Below are 23,993 nucleotides of genomic sequence, written 5' to 3'. Positions count from 1 at the left end.
AGCATCCTTGCACAACTAGTTCATGCTTGCAGGTTTCTCTGAAGGATCAACTCCTCCACGTGGGCTGTGATCAAGCCCATTTCTTTTTAAACTGGGAGAGATGCATGTTCCTTCTAAGTTGGTATGGATGCTGCCAAAGGGTCCTCCCAGAAGACAATAACAGCCAGAGTTCCCCCAAGCAGCTCGAGGCCCGCAGTCTGGATTGATTTTATTTTCTGCTTTCCTTAAAGATTTGAAAAATTCTGCTCTTGACACCCATTCAGTGCAGCTGCAGGCAGGAGTGCAGACAGACGAGGCAATGGGCCCTCCACTCCGCGTGGTCAGGGCCGGGCCTGCACTTGGGTGCAGATTAGCTTACAGACTGGTAATCTCCCTTCCAAAGTTAGTCCCCCCCCCTTTTTTTTTCTAACTATTGTAGCTAATGAATTTCCCTTAAATGATTTAAGACACAAAATTTAAGCATGTGTCTACAAATACAATTAATGATGTTTCACAAAGTGCATTCTATTTCATTCTTCCCTATAGAGCACACTGTAAGAGAAGAGGTTGACTGGTTGAAGGTTGCAGTGTCATCTCCTTGAAAAAGCCACAGAATGGGCAACTGGATGGCTCAGTGGTTGAGTGTCTGCCTTTGGCTCAGGTTGTGATCCCAGGGTCCTGGGATCAAGTCCCGTGTTGGACTCCCTATAGCTTGCTTCTCCCTCTGCCTATGTCTCTGCCTCTCTCTCTCTCTGTGTGTATCTCATGAATAAATAAAATCTTTAAAAAAAAAAAAAAAAGGAAAAAAGCCAGAGTACACACACACACACACACACAGATAGATGGACAGATAGATACCATATACACACAGGTAAACACTTTATTCTGGCTTTTTGCTCATTAATTTCTTCAGGCCTTTATTTTACCCTCAGCTCAATATCCTCATTCAGTTTTTTAATTTAAAATATGTCAGAAACTATTTTTAAATAGGGTTTTTGAACCTTGAACCTAAATAAATAATACAGATTGGGCTCAAAGCCAGCCTCCTCAGAGAGTGTGGGGCCCGGCAGCCTCTTCCCTCTCTCTTCCCCCTGATGTGCTGTCTTCATTTTATTATATGCTTTCACACAGGGATTCTCTTGGTGTAGAGGATTAGGGTTTCGAAAAACAGGAAGTACATATTCATGGTATGTCCGATATTTGAATCTCTTGACCTCACAAGAAGTGTACAATACAAATTTCCTTTTTTTTTTTTTTTTTTACAGAGCCCAGTAAAAGGTGAAAACAGTGAAGTGATTATAGACACCAAGGCAGTGATTCCAGCTGATGAAGATGCTTCGTTTCCTCCCCTCAAGTCTGAAGACAGTGGGATTGGGCTCAGTGCCTCATCGCCAGAGCTCTCAGAGCACTTGCGGGTCCCCAGGGTTTCTCCCGAAAAAGATGATGTTTGGAAGAAGGGTGGGAGTATGCAGCGGACGTTTCTTTGCATCCAGGAGCTGATCGCCAACTTTGCGCACAAGAACATTTTTGGAGTACAAGTGACAACGTCCGGGGAAGAGGACAAGCATGAAGAGCCTGCGAGCCAGAGGGATGAAGGCGGGCCACCGTGTGCAGCAGGCAGTGACTCCGACAGGAAGAACCCATGGGACGCGAAGCCCATCAGCGTGCCCCAGTTTAAGCAGATGCTCTCAGACTTGTTCACAGCTCGAGGGTCTCCATTTAAGACAAAAAGTGCGGAGTTGCCATCACCTCTTCCCAGGAGCCCCGGCCCAAAGAAGGAGGGGGACTGGGCTGTGGAGCAGGTGGTCGTTGACCTGGGCAGCTCACGGGAGGGCTGCAGGGAGGCCTTCGCTGCCGCCTGCCACCTGCTGCTGGACTGCGCCACCTTCCCCGTCTACCTGTCTGAGGAGGAGACGGAGCGGCTCTGCGAAACGCTCTTCCAGCTTCCCGGTGAGAGGGCTGCCCCCACAGAGTCCTCCTCAAGGAGCCCTGTCGTTCAGCTGGTGTTTACAGACCAGTCAAAACCGTCTGCCCTGTGTGTTTTTGTCACTATTTGTGCGTGCTTTTGACTTGCGTCCTAAAGGGGGCAGATTGGTGAGGATGGGACCGTATCTCTAAACTTGAGCGGTCCCACACAGCCCATTAAGAGGTCTGGAACAGAAAAGGTGCTTAATGATGATCAGTAAATAGACTAGTCCATCATCCCGGTTGTTAAAGATTGGCATTAGTTTGCTAAGGTGCCATAACAAAGTGCCACAAGCTAAATGGCTAAAACCACAGAAATGTATTGTCTCACAGTTCTGGAGGCAGAGATCTGAGGGCTGTTCTCCATTTGAAGGATCAGGAGGATGTGTTCCCAGGCCTCTCCCCTAGCTTCTGGTAGTTCCTTGGCTCATGGCATCCTAACTGCAGCCCCCCTGCATATGTGTACATGTCCTGGGTTGCGGACACCAGTCATACCAGATTAGGGGCCCACCCTCGTATGGCTTTGCTTTAACTCCTTACATGTGCATCAACCTTATTTCCAAAGAAGTTTGCATTCTGAGGCCCTAAAGGGGTTTATGACTGCAATGTAAGAATTTGGGGGTGTTGGAGGGACACCGTTCTACCCATAACAGGCAGTGTCTTAGCAGCTCCAGCACTCACAGAGTGGCTTAAGGGACAGAAATGTCCTTCTCACAGTTCTGGAGGCTGGAAGTTTGAGGTCAGGGTGCCAGCAGAGTCAGTTTCTAATGAGAGCTCTCCCCTTGGTTATAGACAGCCACCTTCTCTCGGGGTGCTCACAGCCCGAGGGTCCAGGGAGATCTCACTGGTGTCTGTTATAAGGGCACTCATCCCGTCATGAGGGCCCCACCTCCAAATACCATTGCATCAGGCTTCAACATATAAATTTGGGGCAGACACAACTCAATCCTTAGCAGGTAGTGAACGCTTTAAAGAAAAAAGAGGAAGATAGAGAACAAGAGAAAAGTGATTACATTGGTGAGAATGCAGGACAAAGCTGTCCCCTCCTGTTGTCATTACAGTAAATTTCCTGTGCAGTGTGTCTCTTGGCTCATTAGCTGCAGATGACCTGTGCTTGGAAGCACGTCACTAGGTTTTAAATCTACGGTGCATTTTGGGCCTCTTTTAAAGCTAGTGCCATGTGTCCCACCATCAAGACAGCCTTGAAAAAACACTTCGAACTCTATGCCAAAAAATGTGGATTGACTCTATAAATCTAGAAGAAAATTTTAACATGAATTCTCTATGTAAATTTTTAAAATAAATAGTAAACACTTTGAGTCATCTCGGAGCCTTGAGATTGACATTTCCAGAATTCGAGTAATGTGACAAGCTTTCAAAAGCAGACCCAGTCTCCTTTGTCCTCTGGCCCTGCGTGATGGCTGATACCGTGTCCCCAGCGGAAGGTTATCCCCCTGCTGGCCACCCGACTTGCAGATCTCAGGGCGTCTTAGAACCTGCACATGGCAGAGGTATCTTCATGGGATTTTGTTTGTCTGACCTGCTTCCTTTCAGGAGCCGGCGACTGTAGTTTCCCTTCGTGGCTGCGATCCCTCATGACCGTGGGCTGCTGCGTGACTGACTGCTTCCTCCAGAACGTGGCCATCTCCACTCTGCTGGAGGTGATCAACCACTCCCAGTCCCTGGCCCTTGTCATCGAAGACAAGATGAAACGCTACAAGAGCTCTGGACACAACCCCTTTTTCGGCAAGCTGCAGATGGTGACGGTTCCTCCCATTGCTCCAGGAATATTGAAAGTCATTGCAGAGAAAACAGACTTCTATCAGGTACTTCCCACTCGGAGGAGGTGGGCGGGAGCCTCTTCCCGACCACTTATTTAAAGTTGCCTGCGAAAAAAATAAATAAATAAATAAATAAAGTTGCCTGCGAGGTGGCAGGCGCTGTGATAGGGTATGATGGCTCGGGGGACAGCCCAAGAGGGTTGCTGGAGACCTGTGCTCCCCTTGTCTGCACCACCATCCCAGCCTGCTGGCACAGTTTCTGGCTCTGCAGCAAGAGTTCCATAAAGATTTATGTTCAGTTTTAGGCTAACTGGACTTCATATGCAAAGATTGTTGAATTATCTAAATATATGGAACAAGAGATTGTGCCCTAACTTATAAGGGTAAAGGCTTTGAAGCTAGTTAACTTTTTTTTTTTTTTAAGATTTTTTTATTTATTTGAGAGAGAGAGAGAGGGAGAGACAGCAGGACAGTGGGGAGGGGCAGAGGGAGAGGGAGAGAAACAGATTCCCCACTGAGCAGGGAGCCCGATGTGGGGCTCGATCCCAGGACTCTGGGATCATGACCTGAGCCGAAGGCAGACGCTCAACCAACTGAGCCACCCAGGCGTCCCAAAGCTAGTTAACATCAAGGAAAACATAGGACTCGACAAATTTAAGGAAGATTATTGCCAAAGACAGTGAGAACGTGTTCTCTCTCTTTTGGGGGACAAAGCGAAATAGCTTAAAGCTATATGTGCCAGGGCTCATTTAATTGCAGAAAGCTACAAGCAGTTCCAGTCAGCTTATGAGAAAAAAGAAAAAGTGGAGTTTACTATTGAGCTAGTGCCCCGTGGAGGCCAAAGGGCAAGAGTAGAACGCAGCTGGCTCTCACCTGGGGGGCTGTGAGACTCGGAGGCTGCTCCCTCTGCACCTCGCTGGGCCATCCAGGGGTTCAGGTAACAAACGTGGTTGCCACTTGACCTTCGGTCTGCCTCCTGACCGTCAGGTTTGGTTCCTATAGCTAATGATGCTTGTATGTCTTTCCTGCAATTCTGGACCAACTGGTCGGGGGCTGTTAAACAGTCTGTCAGTGAAGCACCCTTGGGTCAGTGCCTTCAGCTTCTCCAGCCCACCCAGCAGTGACAGGGGCCCTGGGGCAGGAGGTGATGTGGTGCAGAGAGGAATGTGCCCACTCACCGGGACCTGTGGTGTCGTGCGCACTGGGGGCAGCTGGGGGCAACAACTGTCTAGGGATGAGGGTAAGGGAATGAGGAAAAGAAAAGAGACATAAACAGAGTGGGAGCAGGAGGGACATATGGCCGGATTCAGCCACAATGCCAACTTTATTTGTATTATTCACTCTTTTATAAAGCAGGGTTGTTTAACAAGCAGGATGTTTTAAGCTTAGTTCTCCAAACATGTCTTTTCACAATAGATAGCAAAGGTATGCGCCCTTGAATAGATAGCGATAGTATGCGTCCTTGAGCCACAAGCCTTCAACAACAAGGGTGAGACAGGTGGGCCGCGGTTGGAAGAGTCAACAGAGAGCCACTGCTCGATCCATTAACCCCTTCCTGACACGCGGCTCCCAACACTGTGGATGGAACAGGTTTCCCTGCACTGATGGGGCGGCAGGCACCCTGAAAAGCTGTGACGCTTAGGAAGGGATATTTTACATGTTTTATGGGTGAATGAGATATTGAACCTATACTGTTCCTTTGGGTCCTAAGAGCCTCTGTGCTGAAAGGCCTTGGAAATAGGCTGCCATTTTTCTGTTTGGGATGAGCTCTTCCCAAACAGGTCACATAACTCAGGCCACCTTACAGCTCGGTTTCTTCTTGTCGCTGTTGTTAATAATAGCTGTATTTAGACATAATTCACAGGCCACATCACCCACTGGAAGTGTACAGTTCAGTGGCTTTCACTGTGCCTACAGAACTGTGCCATTGTGCTTACTGTTTTTTCTGGGTTTTGTCATCCCCCCTTTACCATTTTCTTTTTCAGCAAATGGATATTTTCCAGTGCAATGTTTGCATCGCTTTCATGATTTTTCTCTGTAGATCTTTGGAGCTTTCTCGGTGGTCGCTCCAGGGTTTTACCGAGTACATCCTAGCTCATCAGAATCTACTCACTTCCAGACTGAGATGCAGTGAAACCCAGAGACCTTCAGTGTCAGCTTTTCCTCCCCTTCCTGGTGCTGTTCTGCACGTTACACCCGTGTGTGTGTGCATGTGTGAGACAGACCCCACGACACAGCGTTAGAGTCACTACATGATACTGTGTTCTTTAAAGAAGCAGGGAGGAGAAAGGAGACTGAATAGCTATACAGTTTGTTACTTAACTTTCTTCTTTAACATTCCTAGCCCTTCAGGTGGGGCTTTCAGGTGGCACCCGGGCCACTGCCCTCCCCCCGCACACCTGTGCCCTGCCTGTCTTCCATGCCACTGGCGCACAAGGGTGTTTCTACATGTTCTGGTGATAGCTGCTGGGATACCTGTGTGCTCAGCCTCTTCCAGAAAATCAGTTGAAAGAAAGGAGGTGGCGTTTATGCTGTCTTTTTAGAGCTACGCAATTACCTTTACTGGTGCTATTCGTATGGATTTGATGAACTGGGGTCAGTTGCTTTCACCTCAAGAACTTCCTTTAGTATTTCTTTTGTGTTTTGATTTGATGTTTTTAAATTTAAATTCAATGAATATGTAGCGAATTCTTAGTTGCAGAGGTGGAATTGAGCGATTGAGCAGCTGCATGTAACACCCAGTGCTCATTCCATCAGGCGCCCTCCTTAATGCCTGTCACCCAGTTGCCCCATGCCACCACCAGAACTTCCTTTAGAGTTTCTTATAAGACAGGTCTGCTAGCAACAGATTCACTCAGTGTTTGTTTATCTGGAATACCTTTATTTCTCCTTTTATGAAAGATAGTTTTCCTAGGTATAATGTTCTTGGTTGTGGTTTTTTTCTTTCAACACTTGGAATATAAGAATAAATATACTTTGGGATCCCTGGGTGGCGCAGCGGTTTGGCGCCTGCCTTTGGCCCAGGGCGCGATCCTGGAGACCCGGGATCGAATCCCACGTCGGGCTCCCGGTGCATGGAGCCTGCTTCTCCATCTGCCTGTGTCTCTGCCTCTCTCTCTATCTCTCTGTGACTATCATAAATAAATAAAAATTAAAAAAAAATAACTAAAAAAAAAAAGAATAAATATACTTTAAACAGCCCCAGATATGCTTGAATATACAATATGTAAGTAAAGCAGCACTTTTTTTTTTTTTTTTTTTTTTTTTTTTTTTAATGATAGTCACAGAGAGAGAGAGAGAGAGAGAGAGAGAGAGGCAGAGACACAGGCAGAGGGAGAAGCAGGCTCCATACACCGGGAGCCCGATGTGGGACTCGATCCCGGGTCTCCAGGATCGCGCCCTGGGCCAAAGACCGGCGCCAAACCGCTGCGCCACCCAGGGATCCCAGCAGCACTTTTTTTTGAGAGCATTCATGTTGTGCACACAGGGGCACGGGAGCAGGGGGAGAGAGAGAATCCTAACCAGGCTCCACACCCAGCATGGAGCCCACCTTAGGGGCTTGATCTCACAACCCTGAGATCGTGACCTGAGCTGAAATCAAGAGTCAGACACTTAACCAACTAAGCCATCCAGACGCCCAACAGCACTTTTCCAATAACCTGTAACAAATGCTCATGTGAATGTTGGAACTTACATTGGAACTCCCCATTTGTCAAGATCCCACTGTCATCTTGCCTCCAGCTTTCTTATGAAAAGGCAGCTCTTCATCTTCTTGGGTTTCCCTTGTGAATGATGAGTGATTTTTCTCTTGCTGCTTCAAAGTTTCCTCCTTCTCTTAGTCTGTTAGCCTCTCGTTGTGATGTGTCCAGTGTGGATCGTGTGGAGTTTATCCTACTTGGAATCCTTCAAGCTTCTTAGATGTGTAGTTCAATATCTTTTTTTTTTTTTTAAATCAAATTTGGGAAGGTTTTGTCCCCTACTTCTGCACATATTTTCCCTGCTCCTTTCTCCTCCTCCTTCCCCAGCACTCCACCTGTGGACGTGCTGCTGCTGCTGCACTTGACCGTTTCCTTTCCTTCGTTTCTTTCTCTTTATTCTTCAGATTTCACCATTTCTGTTGATCCATTTTCTTCACCGAGTCTTCCTTCTTTCAGTTCAGATGAACCAGTGAGCTCCTTGAGGGGTGAAAGTTTCATTTCAGTTATTGTACTTTCAGTTCCAGAATTTCCATTTGGTTCCTTCTCTTCCTTCCTTCCACTATCTGTCTCCCTGTTGATGTCTTCTACTTGAAAAGAAGTTGTCATCATATCTTCCTTTACTTTTTTAAGCATGGCTTCCTTGAGTTATTTAAACATACTTACAATCACTACTTTGGAGTCTTTGCTAAATAAATCTGACACCTGGTTGCTCTCCCAGACACCTTCTGTTGCCTGCGTTTTCCCTTGTGTGAGTATCATATTTTCTTGTTTTGTTGCATATCTTACAGTTTTTATCAAAGCCTGGATATTTTAGATAATGTATCATAGCAACTTTACTGTATTCTGACCGCCATCTGCATCTTGTTTTGTCCTTGTCTGCTGTTTGGTGACTTGCCTAGACTGTTTTGGTGGAGTCTGTCCCCCCTGCCATATGAGACCTTTAGTGCTTGCTCCCTGGAGGGATGTGCGGTCAGCCTGCAGTGACAGTGGCCTAAGAAGGTTTGTCACTGACTGTCTCTTTCCCTGGTCTCTGTGAAGCTGTCAGTGTACACCCCACTATTGGGCTCCACAAACTGCTGGCTCACTGCTCTCATGTTTTCAGCAGTGAGCAGAGACGTACGTTACCCCACAGTCTGATGGTTTCTGGAGGTCATCTTTGAGTTGTTTTGTTTACAAAGAGGGTTCTTCCGAAGTGTCTCTTGTCCTGGTTATTTCTGATAAACAAGCTGGCCTAGTGCTGTCATGGAGCTACCAGCTTCTTCGTAATCACTTATTAAAAAATTCCATTGCTTTTGAGAGCACTCCTGGGTTTGAACTGCCCCACATTTTCCTGAAGGAGCTAGCTCTCTGGTTTATGGCCTGCCTCTCACTCTGGACAAAGTCTCTACATCCTGTTACTCAAGAAGTGCTGGGACTGAGACAGTTGCCTGCTTCTCTTGGAGGGCTAGCCCTGTAGGTCGCTCCCAGCGGTAGCCTCCAGTTGTCTGATCTTGCTTCTCTGAGCATGGAATGTCCCCCTACCAGTAAACTAGGGAAAGAACTATCTGAACTCAAGCACTCTTGGCCTGTAGTGTGTGGACACAGCCTCCACCCAGGAGTGAGGACAAGGAGTGAAATGCTGTGGCCTGTGCCTTCCATGAAGATGAAGAGCCTTGGACTGGGAGCTGGGGAGGGTCAGGGGGATAGTCACGTTCCTTGTCACACCAAGCTGGGCCGGGGGGTGGGAGGGGAGGGTTGTAGTTTCATTGCTACAGACTTGTTGCTTCTACTAAAATTTAGTAGATTTTCTTGAATAAATCTTTATTTCCTGAATGTCCTTAGGATAATTTACAGAGACTCTAAATGTTTGATTTTTTTCCCCATAATTTTCAGTTTTATTTACAGTAGTTTTTCTGGGAGAGCACATGGAGCTCCTCACACAGCCAGACTATCTTGTGTCCTCAGACCCCATCTATGGCATCAGGTCCTGGTGGAGTCTTACTAACTTGCTTTTGGGTTCGGGTCCCTCATCCCCGACACGCCCCCTCCTCTTCTTACCAGAGTTGAGTCTGTGTGGATCTTGCAACCAGGAACTGTGTCACTGTAATCCAGCAGCTGTGCCTGGGCAACCCTTCCTTGCTCCTGCTTCTATCCAAGAAGTTTGGGGTCATTGTGTTGTAAGGCACAGGGAAAGAACAGAAGGAAGAATTTAGTCTGTGAATCCTTAGAAAGCTATCAATAGAATGAAATGACTGCATTAAATATTCTTGTTTTGACGATGTACCCTTGGTGATGTTTTTGGAAAGTATGCTTTTCTGAGTTCTTTCTGAAGCCTTGATTTTTATTTTGAGTCAGATGTGGTACATATCTGAGTCTTTACCACTCGCCGGGCACTGGAGTGTGCTTTCTAGAATATACTCTCCAGAACGATGGCAGTGGCTGGCACTGGCCCATGAGGCGATGCTGGATGGGCAGCAGGGAAGCCACCTGCACAGATAGCCAGGCCATGTGCCAGTTCCCGGACTCCAGGTGCAGGGCTGCTTCCAGATCTTCTGGCCTTTATCTCATTCTCACAGCACAGCCCACATCCCAGTGCTCACGTTGAGTAAGGCTCACTATCCCACGAGTGTCCTGACCTTTCTAATCAGGTGGTAACAGAATTCAGTTCACTAAGAAAGCGTTCAGAACATAGGGATTGAGAAGTCTAACTCAGATGAAGGAGCAGGTGTGCGATGTGTGTTTTGTGATCAACATCAGCCCCCAAACCCTTGAAAAAACATTGTTTTAAACCTTCCAGAAGGAAGGAGACTCTTCCACATAAATTTGCCCACAGTGGCTACGAGGTGACTACTCAGTCAAAAGTTTTGATTCAGAGCTTTCATTGCAATTTGACAATTGGAAATCACATTCCCGTAGATTAAAAAAAAATAAAATCACGATTAGGGCTCAAGACAGTCAACGGATAATTTGATCTAAGCAGAGAAGATAGTTTTGTCCAACAGAAATAGATGAGCCAAAAGAAGTCATTTGATCTAAGATGTACTTGTGAAATGTCACAGTCTGTGAGGCATAGTCCTTTCCCATCACCTGGAAAAATGCCTTCAGAAATTTCCTCCCAGAAATGGGGCCAGCCTTCCCCTGAGTCTCAGCCGGTTGCACCAGGCACCGCACGGGTGCTTCCTGGGGTCTGGAAGGGGCTGCAGCCAGCCCTAGACCCTGTATGTTTAAAGATCTAAAATCAGGGCTGAGAAGATGGAGGACTTGATTTGGGGTGTGGTTTGTGTCCTGAAAGTGAGCTGGGCATCCCCCGTGATGACACTGCACAGAAGTGGGAATGGACAGGGCTGCCTGAGTGGCTCAGCGGTTGAGCGTCTGCCTTTGGCTCAGGTCATGATCCCAGGGTCCCGGGATCGAGTCCCACATTGGGCTCCCTGCATGGAGCCTGCTTCTCCCTCTGCCTGCGTCTCTGCCTCTCTGTGTATCTGATGAATAAATAAATAAATTTTTTTAAAAAAGAAATGGGAATGGACAGGTTTGTGGAATTAAAGCTGAAAGCCATGATTCTTTGTCAGTGCCTTGTGGTAACTGGTGTAAGCCAGCTGTAGGTGGTAAGGTGCTGCGAGTGTGTCTGCCTCAAGACTGGCACCACTCACTGCAAATTCCCCACACTTCCTGGAGGCCACATCTCTGGGACCTCCGGTGCCAGCACATATAGTAAGGCTTGGTCAAGTGTGCTTGTCAAAAGGATGTGTCAACCAGTAGGTTCTTGCTTCCAGGATTTCCTCTCTGAAAGTAATGTTAAAGTCTGGGCAAGAGCTGCAGTGTTCTTAGCTGCAAGTTCCAAACCTCCAAGTTTGAAAGAGCACCTGGCTGACTGATTTGATAGAGCACGTGACTCCTGATCCCAGGGACTTGAATTCAAACTCCACATTGGGCATAGGGCTTACTTAATAAAAAGAGTAGTCTTGGGGTACCTGTCTGATTCAGTCAGTAGAGCACACGACTCTTGATCCCAGGGTCATGAGTTTGAGCCCCACATTGGGTGTAGGGACACCTGGTGGGATTTGGGTTTGGTTTGGGGTTTGCTTTGCTTCATTTTGTTTGTTGGTGGTATTTCTTTGTATGTTAGGGATCCTCACATAAGAAATGTAGGTAGAAGCCAGTTCCTTGGGGCTGGGGTTGGACTGGCACAAGGAAGAAATGTGGGTGCTGCCCATATTAACAGTCTCCCTCCTGCCTCAGAGGGTGGCTCGTGTGCTTTGGAATCAGCTGAACAAGGAGACCCGAGAGCATCACATCACCTGTGTAGAGTTGTTCTACCGGCTGCACTGCCTGGCCCCAACGGCCAACATCTGTGAAGATATCATCTGCCATGCCCTCCTGGACCCTGACAAGGTAAGTCCTTGCAGCCTGTAATCTCTGTCCTGCAACAATCCCAACTGCCAGGCCACCCATCACCGTAGATGCCCAGGGCTGACTTACATGTATTCAGCCCTCTGGGGCTCAGCAGACACCCTGATCAGTAAGCAGAGGGGTGTTACGGAGTCTCAGAAGATTGGGAGGCCTTCAGAAGCACTAGCCAGCCCCTTTAGAGTCCTAAAAACATGGGTTGTGTCCATCTTAAGACTCACCAGGGAAACCCACCCCCAACTCCCAGGATGTTTGCAGGACACTGAGTCCCTGGAAGGATCCCAGAGCTGCTGCTGAAGTAGGCAGTTGTAGGGAATGCATCACCCTTTTAGGCCCTGGCCATCCTTTGCAGTCAAGTTGTGTCGTTCTTCTCTGAGCCACATGGGCCTGGCACCCCCAGGGTGTGTGAGCACACCATGCTCTTCATGATCTTGTGATCTGCGACCCACGTGTGACCCTGGACATGGGCTTATGAGGGGTCTTGAAAATGTGCTTTACTGTATTCAAGTGAGCAAGGAAGGGAGGATGCCCGATGCCCATCTTCCTTGGCCCCGGGCCGCACTGGGAGCCCAGCACCGCCTCTGAGGTTGCTGTCTTCCTGCTGAGCTCCCCTTTGTTACTAGGGTTGGGTTTGCTGGGAGGGAGGGAGGTGCCTCACTCCCGCTTATTTCCTAATCAAGGGGACGAGACTGGAAGCTCTGTTTAGGTTTTCTGTCATCTGGCACCTGACGAGAGAGACCCAGGGCAGTCGTGTGACATCTCACAACCGCTCATTTGATAGGTAAGGTGCTACTCATGTAGATACCCTTAAGTCAAAAAGGACGCTTTGCGGAGGATCCTAGTCATTGTGTCAGGCCATGAGGGGGCTGTGTGCGAAACTGATAACATGACCCCATTTTCTGGATGCACAGCAAACGATTTCCATGATCCCTCGAGTGACTTTAGGCCAGATGCATGTGAATACATAGTAGGAATTTTCTTAATTTGGTCCCAGAAGGAGGAAGCCCAGTGCATCAGAACCACCTGAGCAGCTTTGAGACCATGCCTCGTGAAGGGACCTTTGTAGGGAAGTGGAGGTGGTCTGGGTCTGTATTGGGGCTGCAACTACGCTGGCTGTAGACACTTAAGTGTCAGTGACTATATGCTTGAGATGTGAATTTTACTGCAGTACAGTCTTTTGTACTTAAAAAAACAAAATCCTCCTCCTTGTTTCCAAAACTAGGTGTGAGGCCAGACACACAGCCTTAGAGAAAGGGTAGCTGATCCGATGGTGGGGGCCCGCCTCAAAGTTGATTGAATAATTTAGGGTGAAGCTGGGACATCAGGGTTTTGAAAGCCCCCCTAGTGATTCTTGGGTGGATGTCCACTTGTCTTTGCTTGGTCTCTAAGCCCAGCATGGGTGAAGCTCCCCGAGGGCATCCTGGTGCACAGGGTCACCACATGCTGACTTGATGGTGCCCTTCCCACCCGCAGATCCCTGTTCGTCGTGCTGGACAGCCTGGCCTGCACGGACGGTGCCATCAGCGCGGCAGCCCAGGGCTGGCTGGTTCGGGCGCTCTCCCTTGGTGATGTGGCACGCATCCTGGAACCCATGCTCCTGCTCCTGCTCCAGCCCAAAACCCAAAGGACCTCCATTCACTGCCTCAAGCAGGAGAACTCGGCAGGTGAGCACACCATGCAGGGTAGTGGGCAGGGTCAGTGGGAGGCTCTGTGTCCCCAGGGTCCTTGGGCCTGGGAGGGAGGAGGGGCGGCTCCAGCCCCAGCTGCCCCTGGGGACAGTCAAGGCACCTAGCCCTGCTCAGTGGTTTAGCTACATTCCAGTGGTGTGAGGGTACTTTGTAAAGTTGTGAGGACTCTTCCAACATAAGGAGTAGACGAACCAGCACTTCGAAATGCCAGGGAGTATGTTTTTGTTTTCACTGAAAAATCAGATTTTTTCTTTTTTTAATAAAAAAGGAAATTGTTAGTAACCACTGTTCCAATAAAAATAGCTGACTTTTTATTCTTTCACTACAAAAAACAATTCAAGTGCACCTAAGGTAGGAGGAAAGAATAACACATCCTCCATCCTAGCACCTTCACTTAGAAGAGTGGGTTTGGTGTCTGGCGGGAAGTTAAGTTTGAGACGGTTGGGCTGGCACTTCTCCCCAGATGTGTGCTTAGACCTGGGGAGGATTAGGTTGCCTCTACCTGTGAATGGCCTAGAAGCTGAAATCTCCTTGTAATCAGCTCAATTGTACTTAAGTAAAAAAACAAAACAAAACAAAACAAAAAACACTCCTTTGTGAACCTTCAACCACGAGATGAGTGATTTCTTGTCTATTTTTCTATCTCTTCCCTAAAGTTCTCTCCAGCTATAAATTCTGTGAACAGATAATCAGAAATGTGGAATCCTTTGAGTTCCAAAAACTTCCAGAGGCATTTTTTTTAAGATTGATTGATTGATTGATTGATTGATTTTAGAGAGCACAAGTGAAGAGTGGGGAGGGCAGAGGGGTCAGAGAGAAGAAGGAGAAAAGAATCTCAGGCAGACTCCATGCCTAGCTCAGAGCCAGACGTGGGGCTCGATGTCACAACCCTGAGATCATGACCTAAGCCTAAACCAAGAGTCAGAGGCTTAACCGACTGAGCCACCCAGGCGCCCCCAGAGGCATCTTTAACACAAATTTAACTGACTATAGGTAGGAAGAAGAAGAACGGAGCTAATGTAGACCTAATGAGCGCATTACATTTGGGCGATCAGTACGGAGCACAGTTTATGAACTAATGTGACTTTGCACACTAGGTGTGTTTTGTGACTTCCTCCAGTTTTTTTTCCTTTTTTTTTTTTTCTTCCAGTTTTCTAAGCGATGGCTTTACGAGCTTTGAGTTAGCTGGTTTAGCCCACTGGACTGTAAATATTCTGTCTGCACCAGTCTTATCTTACAGGGAAAAGCAGCCTCACACGCACATAAGCAGCGATTTCTGAGACGGCTTCTCCTCTTTACAAGGTTCTCTGACTAAAACTGGAACTTCTAGTTTTCCTTTAGGAGAGAAAGCTGGCTGCCTTCTCAAAGAGGAGGCATTTTATTAATCCACATTATAGGAAAGTAAAGTCCAGGGAAGTATAAACTAAAGCACCTTCTTGAAAGCTTGGCTCTCATTTTCGGCTCTAAATTTGTTAGTGTTCCTCTGTGTTAGGAAGAGAGTCCTAAGGCCACATGTCCTAGTTTTAAGTCTGAGGGCACTTCCCACTGCTTCCTGTGACCCGTATTTCCCACTACCTTCCTGATAAAAGAAAGTGTCTTGGGATCCCTGGGTGGCGCAGCGGTTTGGCGCCTGCCTTTGGCCCAGGGCGCGATCCTGGAGACCCAGGATCGAATCCCACATCGGGCTCCCAAGCATGGAGCCTGCTTCTCCCTCTGCCTGTGTCTCTGCCTCTGTCTCTCTGCGACTATCATAAATAAATAAAAATTAAAAAAAAAAAAGAAAGTGTCTTTTCCCTGCTATGTCCTTACCCTGGAAGCAACTAGAATAGCCTTCTGCTTTACCCTCCACCCTATCCCTGTTTTGGAAATATTACTGTGAGCCTTAGGCAGCTCAGCTGTTTCTAATGCCTCATTCTTCCTCCTTTCCTAATCTTGCTTGATGTTCATGGACTGGATCTGCTGAGAGCTGCATGTGAAAATGGTTTGGCAAGCAAAGGACTTCTTTCTGGCTGTTGTTCCTTTTTAAAGAGACCTGAATATTTTAAAGCATCGTATATTTTCTGATTACAGAAGTACTCACATGCTCATTTTAACAATCGGAGTAATGAGGTAAAACACACACGGAAGTCCCCCAGCAGGTGCCTGGGTGGCTCAGTCGGTTGAGCATCTGCCTTTGGCTCAGATCATGATCACAGGGTCCTGGGGTCCAGCCCTGCATCAGGCTCCCTGCTCAGCGGGGAGTCTGCTTCTCCCTCTCCCTCTGCTTATACTCACTCTATCAAATAAATAAAATCTTAAAAAAAAAAAAAGAAAGTCCCCTGGAATGCTAGCTAATAGAGCTAAGTACTGTTAATGGTTTGGCGGATAGTCCTCCAGATTTTTTTAGAGCCGTGTATTATAGAGGCTCTCCCCTAAGTGAGCTCATTCAATACAGCTTGATTTTTTGTCTTTTACTTAAAATATGCCACTCATTGGTCTGTATCAGGACGTACGGATGTATCTTTTAGAAACCCAAATGGTACTCCACTGCATGCGTGTGCCACAATTTTTCTGTCTCAATGTTTTATTCGCTTTCCAGTTTGTCTTCCCATGTGACAGCTCAGCAAATACCCTTACAGCTTTGAAAACCTGCAGACACTTCTGTGGCATACATTTCTTGACAGGAACAAAATAATACACTTTTTTAATCACCCTCCCTGTAAAAGTTGCAATACTCACATATTCTCTGACAGTGTAACTAAATTATTGGATTCCCTGAACATTTTAAAAGACCCGTTCACTTTTACTTGACTGCCTTTTGTCCATGATACAATGTAGATTCCGGTGTTGTCGTTGTATGGGGAGAATTTTATAAGCATTGATCTTTCTGTCTGGCTTGAAGAGAAAGGGCATTCTGGAACTGATGTATCACCGCCAACTCTTCTGTTCTGAAGCCATTTGTCATTTTGTAATTTTCAGAAGACTTGCATCGTTGGTTTAACAGGAAGAAAATCCCCTTCAAAGAGGCGTGTGGAGCATCGGAGCTTCAGGAGGGCAGCTCGGAGGAAGGTGTGCCTCTCAACCAGTTCACCACCGTCGACCGTGAGGCCATTTGGGCCGAGGTGGAGAAGGAGCCGGAGAAGTGCCCCCCCGGAAGCGAGCTGAGTGAGGATGACCTCCCCTACTACGTGGACCTTCCCGACAGGACGGCCTGCAGCACGCTGGACAGCAGCGAGCACACGGAGTCCGCGGACACGAGCTCTGCCCACACGGACAGTGAGAACACGTCCTCCTTCTCCTCCCCTTCCCACGACCCGCAGGAGCTGAGCCACGAAGAGAGCTGCTGCGCGCCCATCCCCATGGGCGGCAGGGCCTACCCCAAGCGCTCGGCCCTGCTGGCCGCCTTCCAGGCAGAAAGCTTCAAGTCCAGTGCCAGATTAGGCCTGGCACGCGTGGACTCGGACAAGACCCAGGCTTCGGAGTCGTTCTCCAGCGATGAGGAGGCCGACTTGGAGCTCCAGGCCCTCAGCACGTCCCGTCTGTTGAAGCAGCAGCGGGAGAGGCAGGAGACCATCGAGGCTTTGTTCAAGCACATTCTGCTCTACCTGCAGCCCTACGACTCTCGGCGAGTCCTGTATGCCTTCTCGGTGCTAGAGGCCGTGCTCAAGACCAACCCCAAGGAGTTTATCGAGGCGGTGTCCAGGACCAGCATGGACACCAGCTCCACCGCGCACCTCAACCTCATCTCCAACCTCCTCGCCCGCCACCAGGAGGCCCTGGTCGGCCAGAGTTTCTACGGGAAACTCCAGACGCAGTCTCCCAGCGTGTGTCCCCACTCCCTGCTGATCGAGCTCCTCACCTACCTGTGCCTCAGTTTCCTGCGCAGCTATTACCCTTGTTACCTGAAGGTCTCCCACCGAGACGTCCTCGGCAACCGGGACGTGCAGGTCAAGAGCGTGGAGGTTTTGATCCGAATAATGACGCAGCTGGTCTCCGTGGCCAAGTCGGCCGAGGGGAAGAACGTGGAGTTCATTCACAGCTTGCTGCAGAGGTGCAAAGTTCAGGAGTTCGTCCTGCTTTCACTGTCAGCGTCCATGTACACGAGCCAGAAGCGCTATGGCCTGGCCACCGCCGAGCGAGGCCGGGCCCTGCAGGAGGAGAGCCTCTTTGAGGAGAGTCTCATCAACCTGGGCCAGGATCAGATCTGGAGCGAGCACCCCCTGCAGATCGAGTTGCTGAAGCTCCTGCAGGTGCTCATTGTCCTGGAACATCACCTGGGTCAGGTCCAGGAGGAGGCTGAAAATCAGCCAGAACTGTCCCGGGAGTGGCGGAGAGCCCTTAACTTCCAGCAGGCCATCAGTGCCATGCAGTACATGCAGCCGCACCCGCTCACCTCCCAGGGGCTGCTGGTGTCCGCCGTGGTGAGGGGTCTGCAGCCGGCCTATGGCTACGGCATGCACCCGGCCTGGGTGAGCTTAGTCACGCATTCCTTGCCGTACTTTGGAAAGTCCCTGGGCTGGACCGTGACACCTTTCATTGTCCAGATCTGCAAAAATTTGGATGAGCTGGTCAAGCAGTATGAAAGCGAAGCTGTGAAGCTCTCTATCAGGTATGGCAAACCGTTTGGTGTGTTATTACTGCTTTGATGATCCTGTTTGTAACAGGTGGCTGACCTGACGCGCCATAGAAGCCAGTTGGAGGATAATTCCAACCTAATCAAAAGCCTGCTTTGCATTGTCAAGAGGGGTAACAAGGAGCTAAATGCTCATGTCCTTCATTTTTGATTCCACACAGGTACCCAGGCTAGCTGAGTGTTGTAGCCACACTCCATTACTTTTCCAAGACCAAAGTAAAGACATGCGTCACCTTTATAGAAATTCTGAAATAACCTGAAAACATTTTTCCACAGTGACTGTAGGAATGTAAAATGTAAAAGCACAAACGGTGCCCCTCGTTATTGTAACAATATTTCATTATGAGGGCCCTAATTTATCAAAGATAGTGCTAGCTCACTGGTTTCTGCGTTTAGGTAGGGTTAAAAACCTTACAGCCTCATTCATAAAAATTCTCATGAGTTTCTCATTTCTTCACCAAAGCATGACCTCCAAGAGGGAAAACATTTCCCCAGATTACCCCCTCACTCTTTTGGAAGGCCTGACAACCATTACTCATTTTTGTCTTCTGGAACAACCCAACCAAAACAAAAAGGTAAGTTGTTTTTTTCTGTACCTCCCTCCCCAGGCTCGAGGCAGTTTTCATATATTGTGTTGTCTTCATTGGATTATGACCAGTTCAAATAAGAAATGTGCACATGTAATAACTGTAAATATGTACACAGATGTATACTTGCACAGAATGCAAGCGCGTGTGCATATATATGTGCACAAATGTGGGAAAGTAATGCAAATGTACTTTGTTTTTCTGGTGCTCCCCGAGGCACCGTCCCATTGCCCATTGTTTTATCAGTAACCAAAAGGGATAAAATGTCTTTTTGGTGCCAATTTTTTACACATGGCACAGCTGTTATTTGCTCTGCCCTATTGGGGATTACGTTTCAGAATACAGGTAATGCTTCAGCTGAATGAAAGAGTCTATAACATGGAACCTCAGACTCCCAGATGCCCCTCTTAGAAAGAAGGCCATGGGTTGAAATGCACGGGGAAGCATTTTGCTTCCAGACCACCACCCGTGGGACTTGCTTGGAGGCGTGCAACTGCCCAGACTCCCACCCCACCCACTCCTGGCCTCATGGGAAGGGGGCCGGTGCCACACACGCAGCCAAGTCTCATGTTCACTTTCAATTGTAGACCACTACCATAAGCGATCCTACCAATTTGAAAAATGCCAAGAATGCCATTCTGGAAGAGTTGCCTCGAATCGTTAACACCATGGCCCTTCTCTGGAATGTTCTCAGAAAGGAGGAGACTCACAAGAGACCCGTCGATCTCCTTGGAGCCACGAAGGGATCCTCTTCCGTTTACTTTAAAACCACCAAAGTGAGAGAACTTCCTCTGTGGTTTTATTCTTTCTTTTGTCTTGTCCCACCAAAAACAAGTATGTACAGGAATATATACATAAATGATCAAGCTTAATGTGATCAATGAAACCCAAGTTACTTGTAAGTCAGAAATAGAACTCTCCAGTTTATTAGAATAACTTTCCGGGAGGTGGGCAGGGGGTTGAAGTGACTGAGTGATGGGCACTGAGGGGGGCACTTTGCAGGATGAGCACTGGGTATTATGCTAAATGTTGGCAAATTGAATCCCAATAAAAAAAAAATGAAAAAGAACTTTCCTGGGACATCTGGGTGGCTCAGTCAACTGAGCATCCAACTCTTGATTTCGGGTCAGGTCATGATCTCAGGTCCTGGGATCAAGCCCTGCCTCAGGCTCCTTGCTTAGCGGGGAGTTGGCCCGAGGATTCTCTCTCCCTCCTCCCACCCCTCCTCTCTCTCTCTCTCTCTCTCTCTAATAAATAAATCTTAAAAAGAACAACTTTCCTATTTATGAAAAAAAGGCTTTGTGAATTCAACCCATCTTTTCCCCTTTCATCTTTTTATTTAAAGTAAAAATAAAGTCTCTGGGGGCTTGAATGGGGTACCAAAAGATCTCACCTGTTTCCCTGAAGCACTTTTATCACACAGCTTGTCTCTTATATCCTGCTTTCAGTGGTGCCTTGGACACATGGGCACATCAAGTGGAGCGCTATGGTGTCTCAGTTTTTTTGTTAAACCAAACCTACATAGCCCAGGGTGTTTCTAGTTCACACCCACTCTCAATTATAGCAGTCTCTGCCTTGGAAGCATCGGGGCATGTGGCTCAGTCTCTGATTGCCTGGTATGGCCCCTTGGAATTATCTGGTCATATCTCTTGTCAGCTGACCACACAGTGCCAGGGTGGCCTCAGGGCTTACACAGGCATCCAGCAACCCAGGCTGGGCAGACTGGTTCAGAGCATGGGGAACAGGATGACTCAGGCTCAGCGCTCTGCTCAGCCATACTGTGGGACCTTGGGCAGGTTCCCCAGCCTCTCTGTGCCAGAGTTTCTTAAGTTGGAAGCATGCATCATCTAAAGCACTCTACATTTATTAGCACATTTAGCCCTCATGTACGAGGTGGGCACTGTTTTTATTCCCAGGTTACAAACAAGAACGTTGGGGTGTAGAGAGCAGAAGCACTTTGCAGGCAGTTGTACATATAAGCAGCGGCACAGGGGTTGGACCCAGGGCACAGGATGGAGGACATCTCCCCCACATGCTCGTTGCATCTAACATGATCTTAAACATAGACGTAGAGACATAGTAAGTGCTCAGTAAATTCATTCATTCCACAAATATTTGTGTGCCTGCTGCAGGGCACTGGGCCTTGTTCATACAAGACAGAGGAGGTCCTCGCCCTCGTGGCAAACACACATGCTAACCACCAGTTTAAAAATCAAGATGAGGGCAACCCCGGTGGTGCAGCGGTTTAGCGCCGCCTGCAGCCCGAGGTGTGATCCTGGAGACCTGGGATCGAGTCCCACGTCGGGCTCCCTGCATGGAGCCTGCTCCTCCCTCTGCCTGTGTCTCTGCCCCTCTCTCTCTCTCAATAAATAAATACATTAAAAATCTTAAAAAAAAAAAAAAAAAAAAGATGAGAAGCAATACAAAGAAACACAGGATATTCTGACAGCATGTGACCAAGGGACCTGCCCCGGCCTGGGGTTGAGGGGAGGCCTCCCTTGGGCAGACCAGCGAGCTTCCACTCCCAGCATTTGAGGGTGGTCCATGAAAGCCCGGGTGCTACTGTGCCATAACTCTTCTCTTTCTCCCATTCTAGACCATACGACAAAAAATTTTAGACTTCTTGAACCCCTTGACGGCCCATCTGGGAGTTCAGTTAACCGCCGCTGTCGCAGCAGTGTGGAGCAGAAAGAAGGTTAAACGTCTCAGTAAGATGAAGGTAGAGTCTAAAAATGAAAGTTGTACTTAAACTTACTCTGCCAGAAATACCAGAGTCGCGTGTAATCAGAGGTGACATTGGAGACCGACGTGGGAAACTGCTGAAGTGGTTTCACTGTTTTAAATGCACAGATAACACAGCCGTGCCTCCAACTAGGATTGTGGGTGGGTGGGCAGGTGGCAGGGGGTGCAGGGAGCTCACCCCTGGCTTGCTCTCGGATCTCTGTGTAATGAATACATACTACTTCCATTCAGTCTTTTAAATGTAATATCTAATAGCGTACGTAGAAGAGCACATACAGCATGTATGTTCCACGAAATAGAGAAACCATGAACCTGCCTCCCAGCTCGAGTGCACGTTATCCTACCTGCGAGAACCCCTGCTGGTCCTTCCCTGCATGTAGTGCCATCCTAGAGCTTTTTTTTAACTATTATTTTAAAGACTTTATTATTACCGTTTTTAAGAGCAGTCGTAGGTGCCCAGCAAAATTGAGCGGAAAGTACAGAGATTTCCCAAATATCCTTGCCCCACACGTGTATGGCCTCCCCCACGATCAGCAACCCCCCAAGTGGTAGGTTTGTTCCACTCATGAACTACACTGACGCATCATTGTCACCCGGGTTCCATAGGCTTTTTAATTTATAAAAATAATACTTGCAAAAACGTAAAACCGATTTAAATCATCGTGTTCCTATTCCCAAAGATGACTTCAGTTCACAGCTCATCCATTCTTTATCCACTGACTGGTCCATCACTAAGTCCTCCAGGGACTTGTTTTATTTCTGCAAAACCAACATAATCCTCTTCCTTTGTTCTTTCTTGACTATCTAGGTTTCTTTCTTTTTTTTTTTTTTTTTTTTTTGAAGATTTATTTATTTATGATAGACACAGGGAGAGAGAGAGAGGCAGAGACACAGGCAGAGGGAGAAGCAGGCTCCATGCCGGGAGCCCAACGCGGGACTCAATCCCGTGACTCCAGGATCGTGCCCTGGGCCAAAGGCAGGCGCTAAACCGCTGAGCCACCCAGGGATTCCGACCATCTAGGTTTCTATCTCACTTCCCTCAGAGGGTCTCTCCCACTCCCTGGACACTATCTCAGTGCCCAACATGGGCTCCTGTTCCCTGAGGAGGCATGAGAGGTTGGTGGTGTAGGCCACCTTGCTTAGCACCTGTAGAATCTTCCCTGGTGGTAATCCTTATCCTTCCAAGTGCATGCGATCGTATTATGCAGACTTCCATCATCAAAAGTACTTCTCACCCCCCGCCCCCCCAAAAAAAACAAAAAAAAACTAAAACAAAACAAAAGTACTTCCCATACCAGGGCTTTCCTGCCAAGGCCAACCATCGAAAACCTGGTTTATCTGGTTTCCCGTTTACTAGCTTCATACTTTTAGAGCTATCTTTCAATGCCAGCCTGCTCTGTTCAAATTAAGTGTATCTGTTTCTAAAAATGCTTTCTGAGGGGCATCTGGCTGGCTCCGTTGGTAGACCACCCAAACCTTGATCTCAGGGATGTGAGTTTGAGTCCCACAATAGGTATAGAGATTACTGTTTAAAAAATGAAACAAAATTCTTTCTAAGCTCGAACATACCAATGTCACTGCCCTATCATCACCTGTGCCTGTTATTCCTCATGTGTGTCAGATGCTGATACATCACTGTCATTAAATACTCAGCCTCCTCTTTATCCCCACCGATAGAGTCCTTTACCTAGTTTTTGTTTAAATATTTACTTAAAAGATTAAAGCTCTCTCTCCAAGGGCAGCTATTACGGAATACTTTCTGTGCATCATTCTTATTTTTGTTTTCTCTCTGTGAGTTTGAAGAGAGCTGTTTTTTTTTCCTTGGCAGATTGTCCCAGCTGCAAGTGCATCCCAACTGACCCTTGTCGACCTGATCTGTGCGCTCAGCACCCTGCAGACGGACACGGTGCTGCACCTAGCAAAGGAGGTGGTGAAGAGGCCGCCGCAGATCCGCGGGGACGAGGTGGGAAGCCTGGGGATCTTCCAGATGAATGCATGGCACCCTCCTATCTTTTATAAATTATGTTTGGGAGGGAAGCAGAGGTCGCAGGAGCACCTGAGAATTCCTGGTGTTAGGGAAATGGAGATGTTTTCCTGGGCTTGGGGGAGACTCTGTGAAGTGTGCCTAATGGGCTTCAGTGCACAGGTTTGAAGGTGGGAGCTGCTGGAGGTCAGGGCTGTCTCTACCCAGGCTGTAGCACCCCAGCCCAGAGATGGGTTCTTACCAAGTACTTGCAGCATGCTAAGTTGAACAAAGCTTTGGAAAAGAGGAAATAAGCATTCCTGGATAGCTCGGTGGTTGAATGTCTGCCTTCGGCTCAGGGAGTGAATCCGGGGTTCTGGGATCGAGTACTGCATTGGGAGCCTGGTTCTCCCTCTGCCTATATCTCTGCCTCTTTCTGTGTGTCTCTAAGATAAATAAAATCTTAAAAAAAGAAAAAAGAGGGGATCCCTGGGTGGCTCAGCAGTTTAGTGCCTGCCTTCAGCCCAGGGCATGATCCTGCAGTCCCCGGATCAGGTCCCACGTCAGGCTCCTTGCATGGAGCCTGCTT

General features: G+C 48.0%; 1 protein-coding gene across 3 annotated transcripts in view; it reads left to right on the top strand.

The window, feature by feature from the left end:
- DOP1B (DOP1 leucine zipper like protein B) overlaps positions 1-23,993 on the top strand; it is a 107,470-nt gene that overhangs the window by 54,883 nt on the left and 28,594 nt on the right. For all 3 annotated transcript variants that reach the window (XM_041735027.1, XM_041735025.1, XM_041735026.1), the window contains exons 14-23: positions 1,245-1,929; positions 3,499-3,770; positions 11,645-11,797; positions 12,493-12,593; positions 13,286-13,476; positions 16,459-18,088; positions 18,576-18,687; positions 19,287-19,475; positions 21,296-21,418; positions 23,270-23,404. In XM_041735027.1, coding sequence (XP_041590961.1) covers positions 1,245-1,929; positions 3,499-3,770; positions 11,645-11,797; positions 12,493-12,593; positions 13,286-13,476; positions 16,459-18,088; positions 18,576-18,687; positions 19,287-19,475; positions 21,296-21,418; positions 23,270-23,404 — 3,591 coding nt within the window. The remainder of the gene's footprint in view (positions 1-1,244; positions 1,930-3,498; positions 3,771-11,644; positions 11,798-12,492; positions 12,594-13,285; positions 13,477-16,458; positions 18,089-18,575; positions 18,688-19,286; positions 19,476-21,295; positions 21,419-23,269; positions 23,405-23,993) is intronic.

This window comes from Vulpes lagopus, chromosome 20 (assembly GCF_018345385.1).
Source record: "Vulpes lagopus strain Blue_001 chromosome 20, ASM1834538v1, whole genome shotgun sequence".
In the NCBI taxonomy this organism is placed as follows: Eukaryota; Metazoa; Chordata; class Mammalia; order Carnivora; family Canidae; genus Vulpes; species Vulpes lagopus.
The sequence above is the reverse complement of the archived record's forward strand: the minus strand, read 5'-3'. Positions and strand labels throughout refer to the sequence as shown.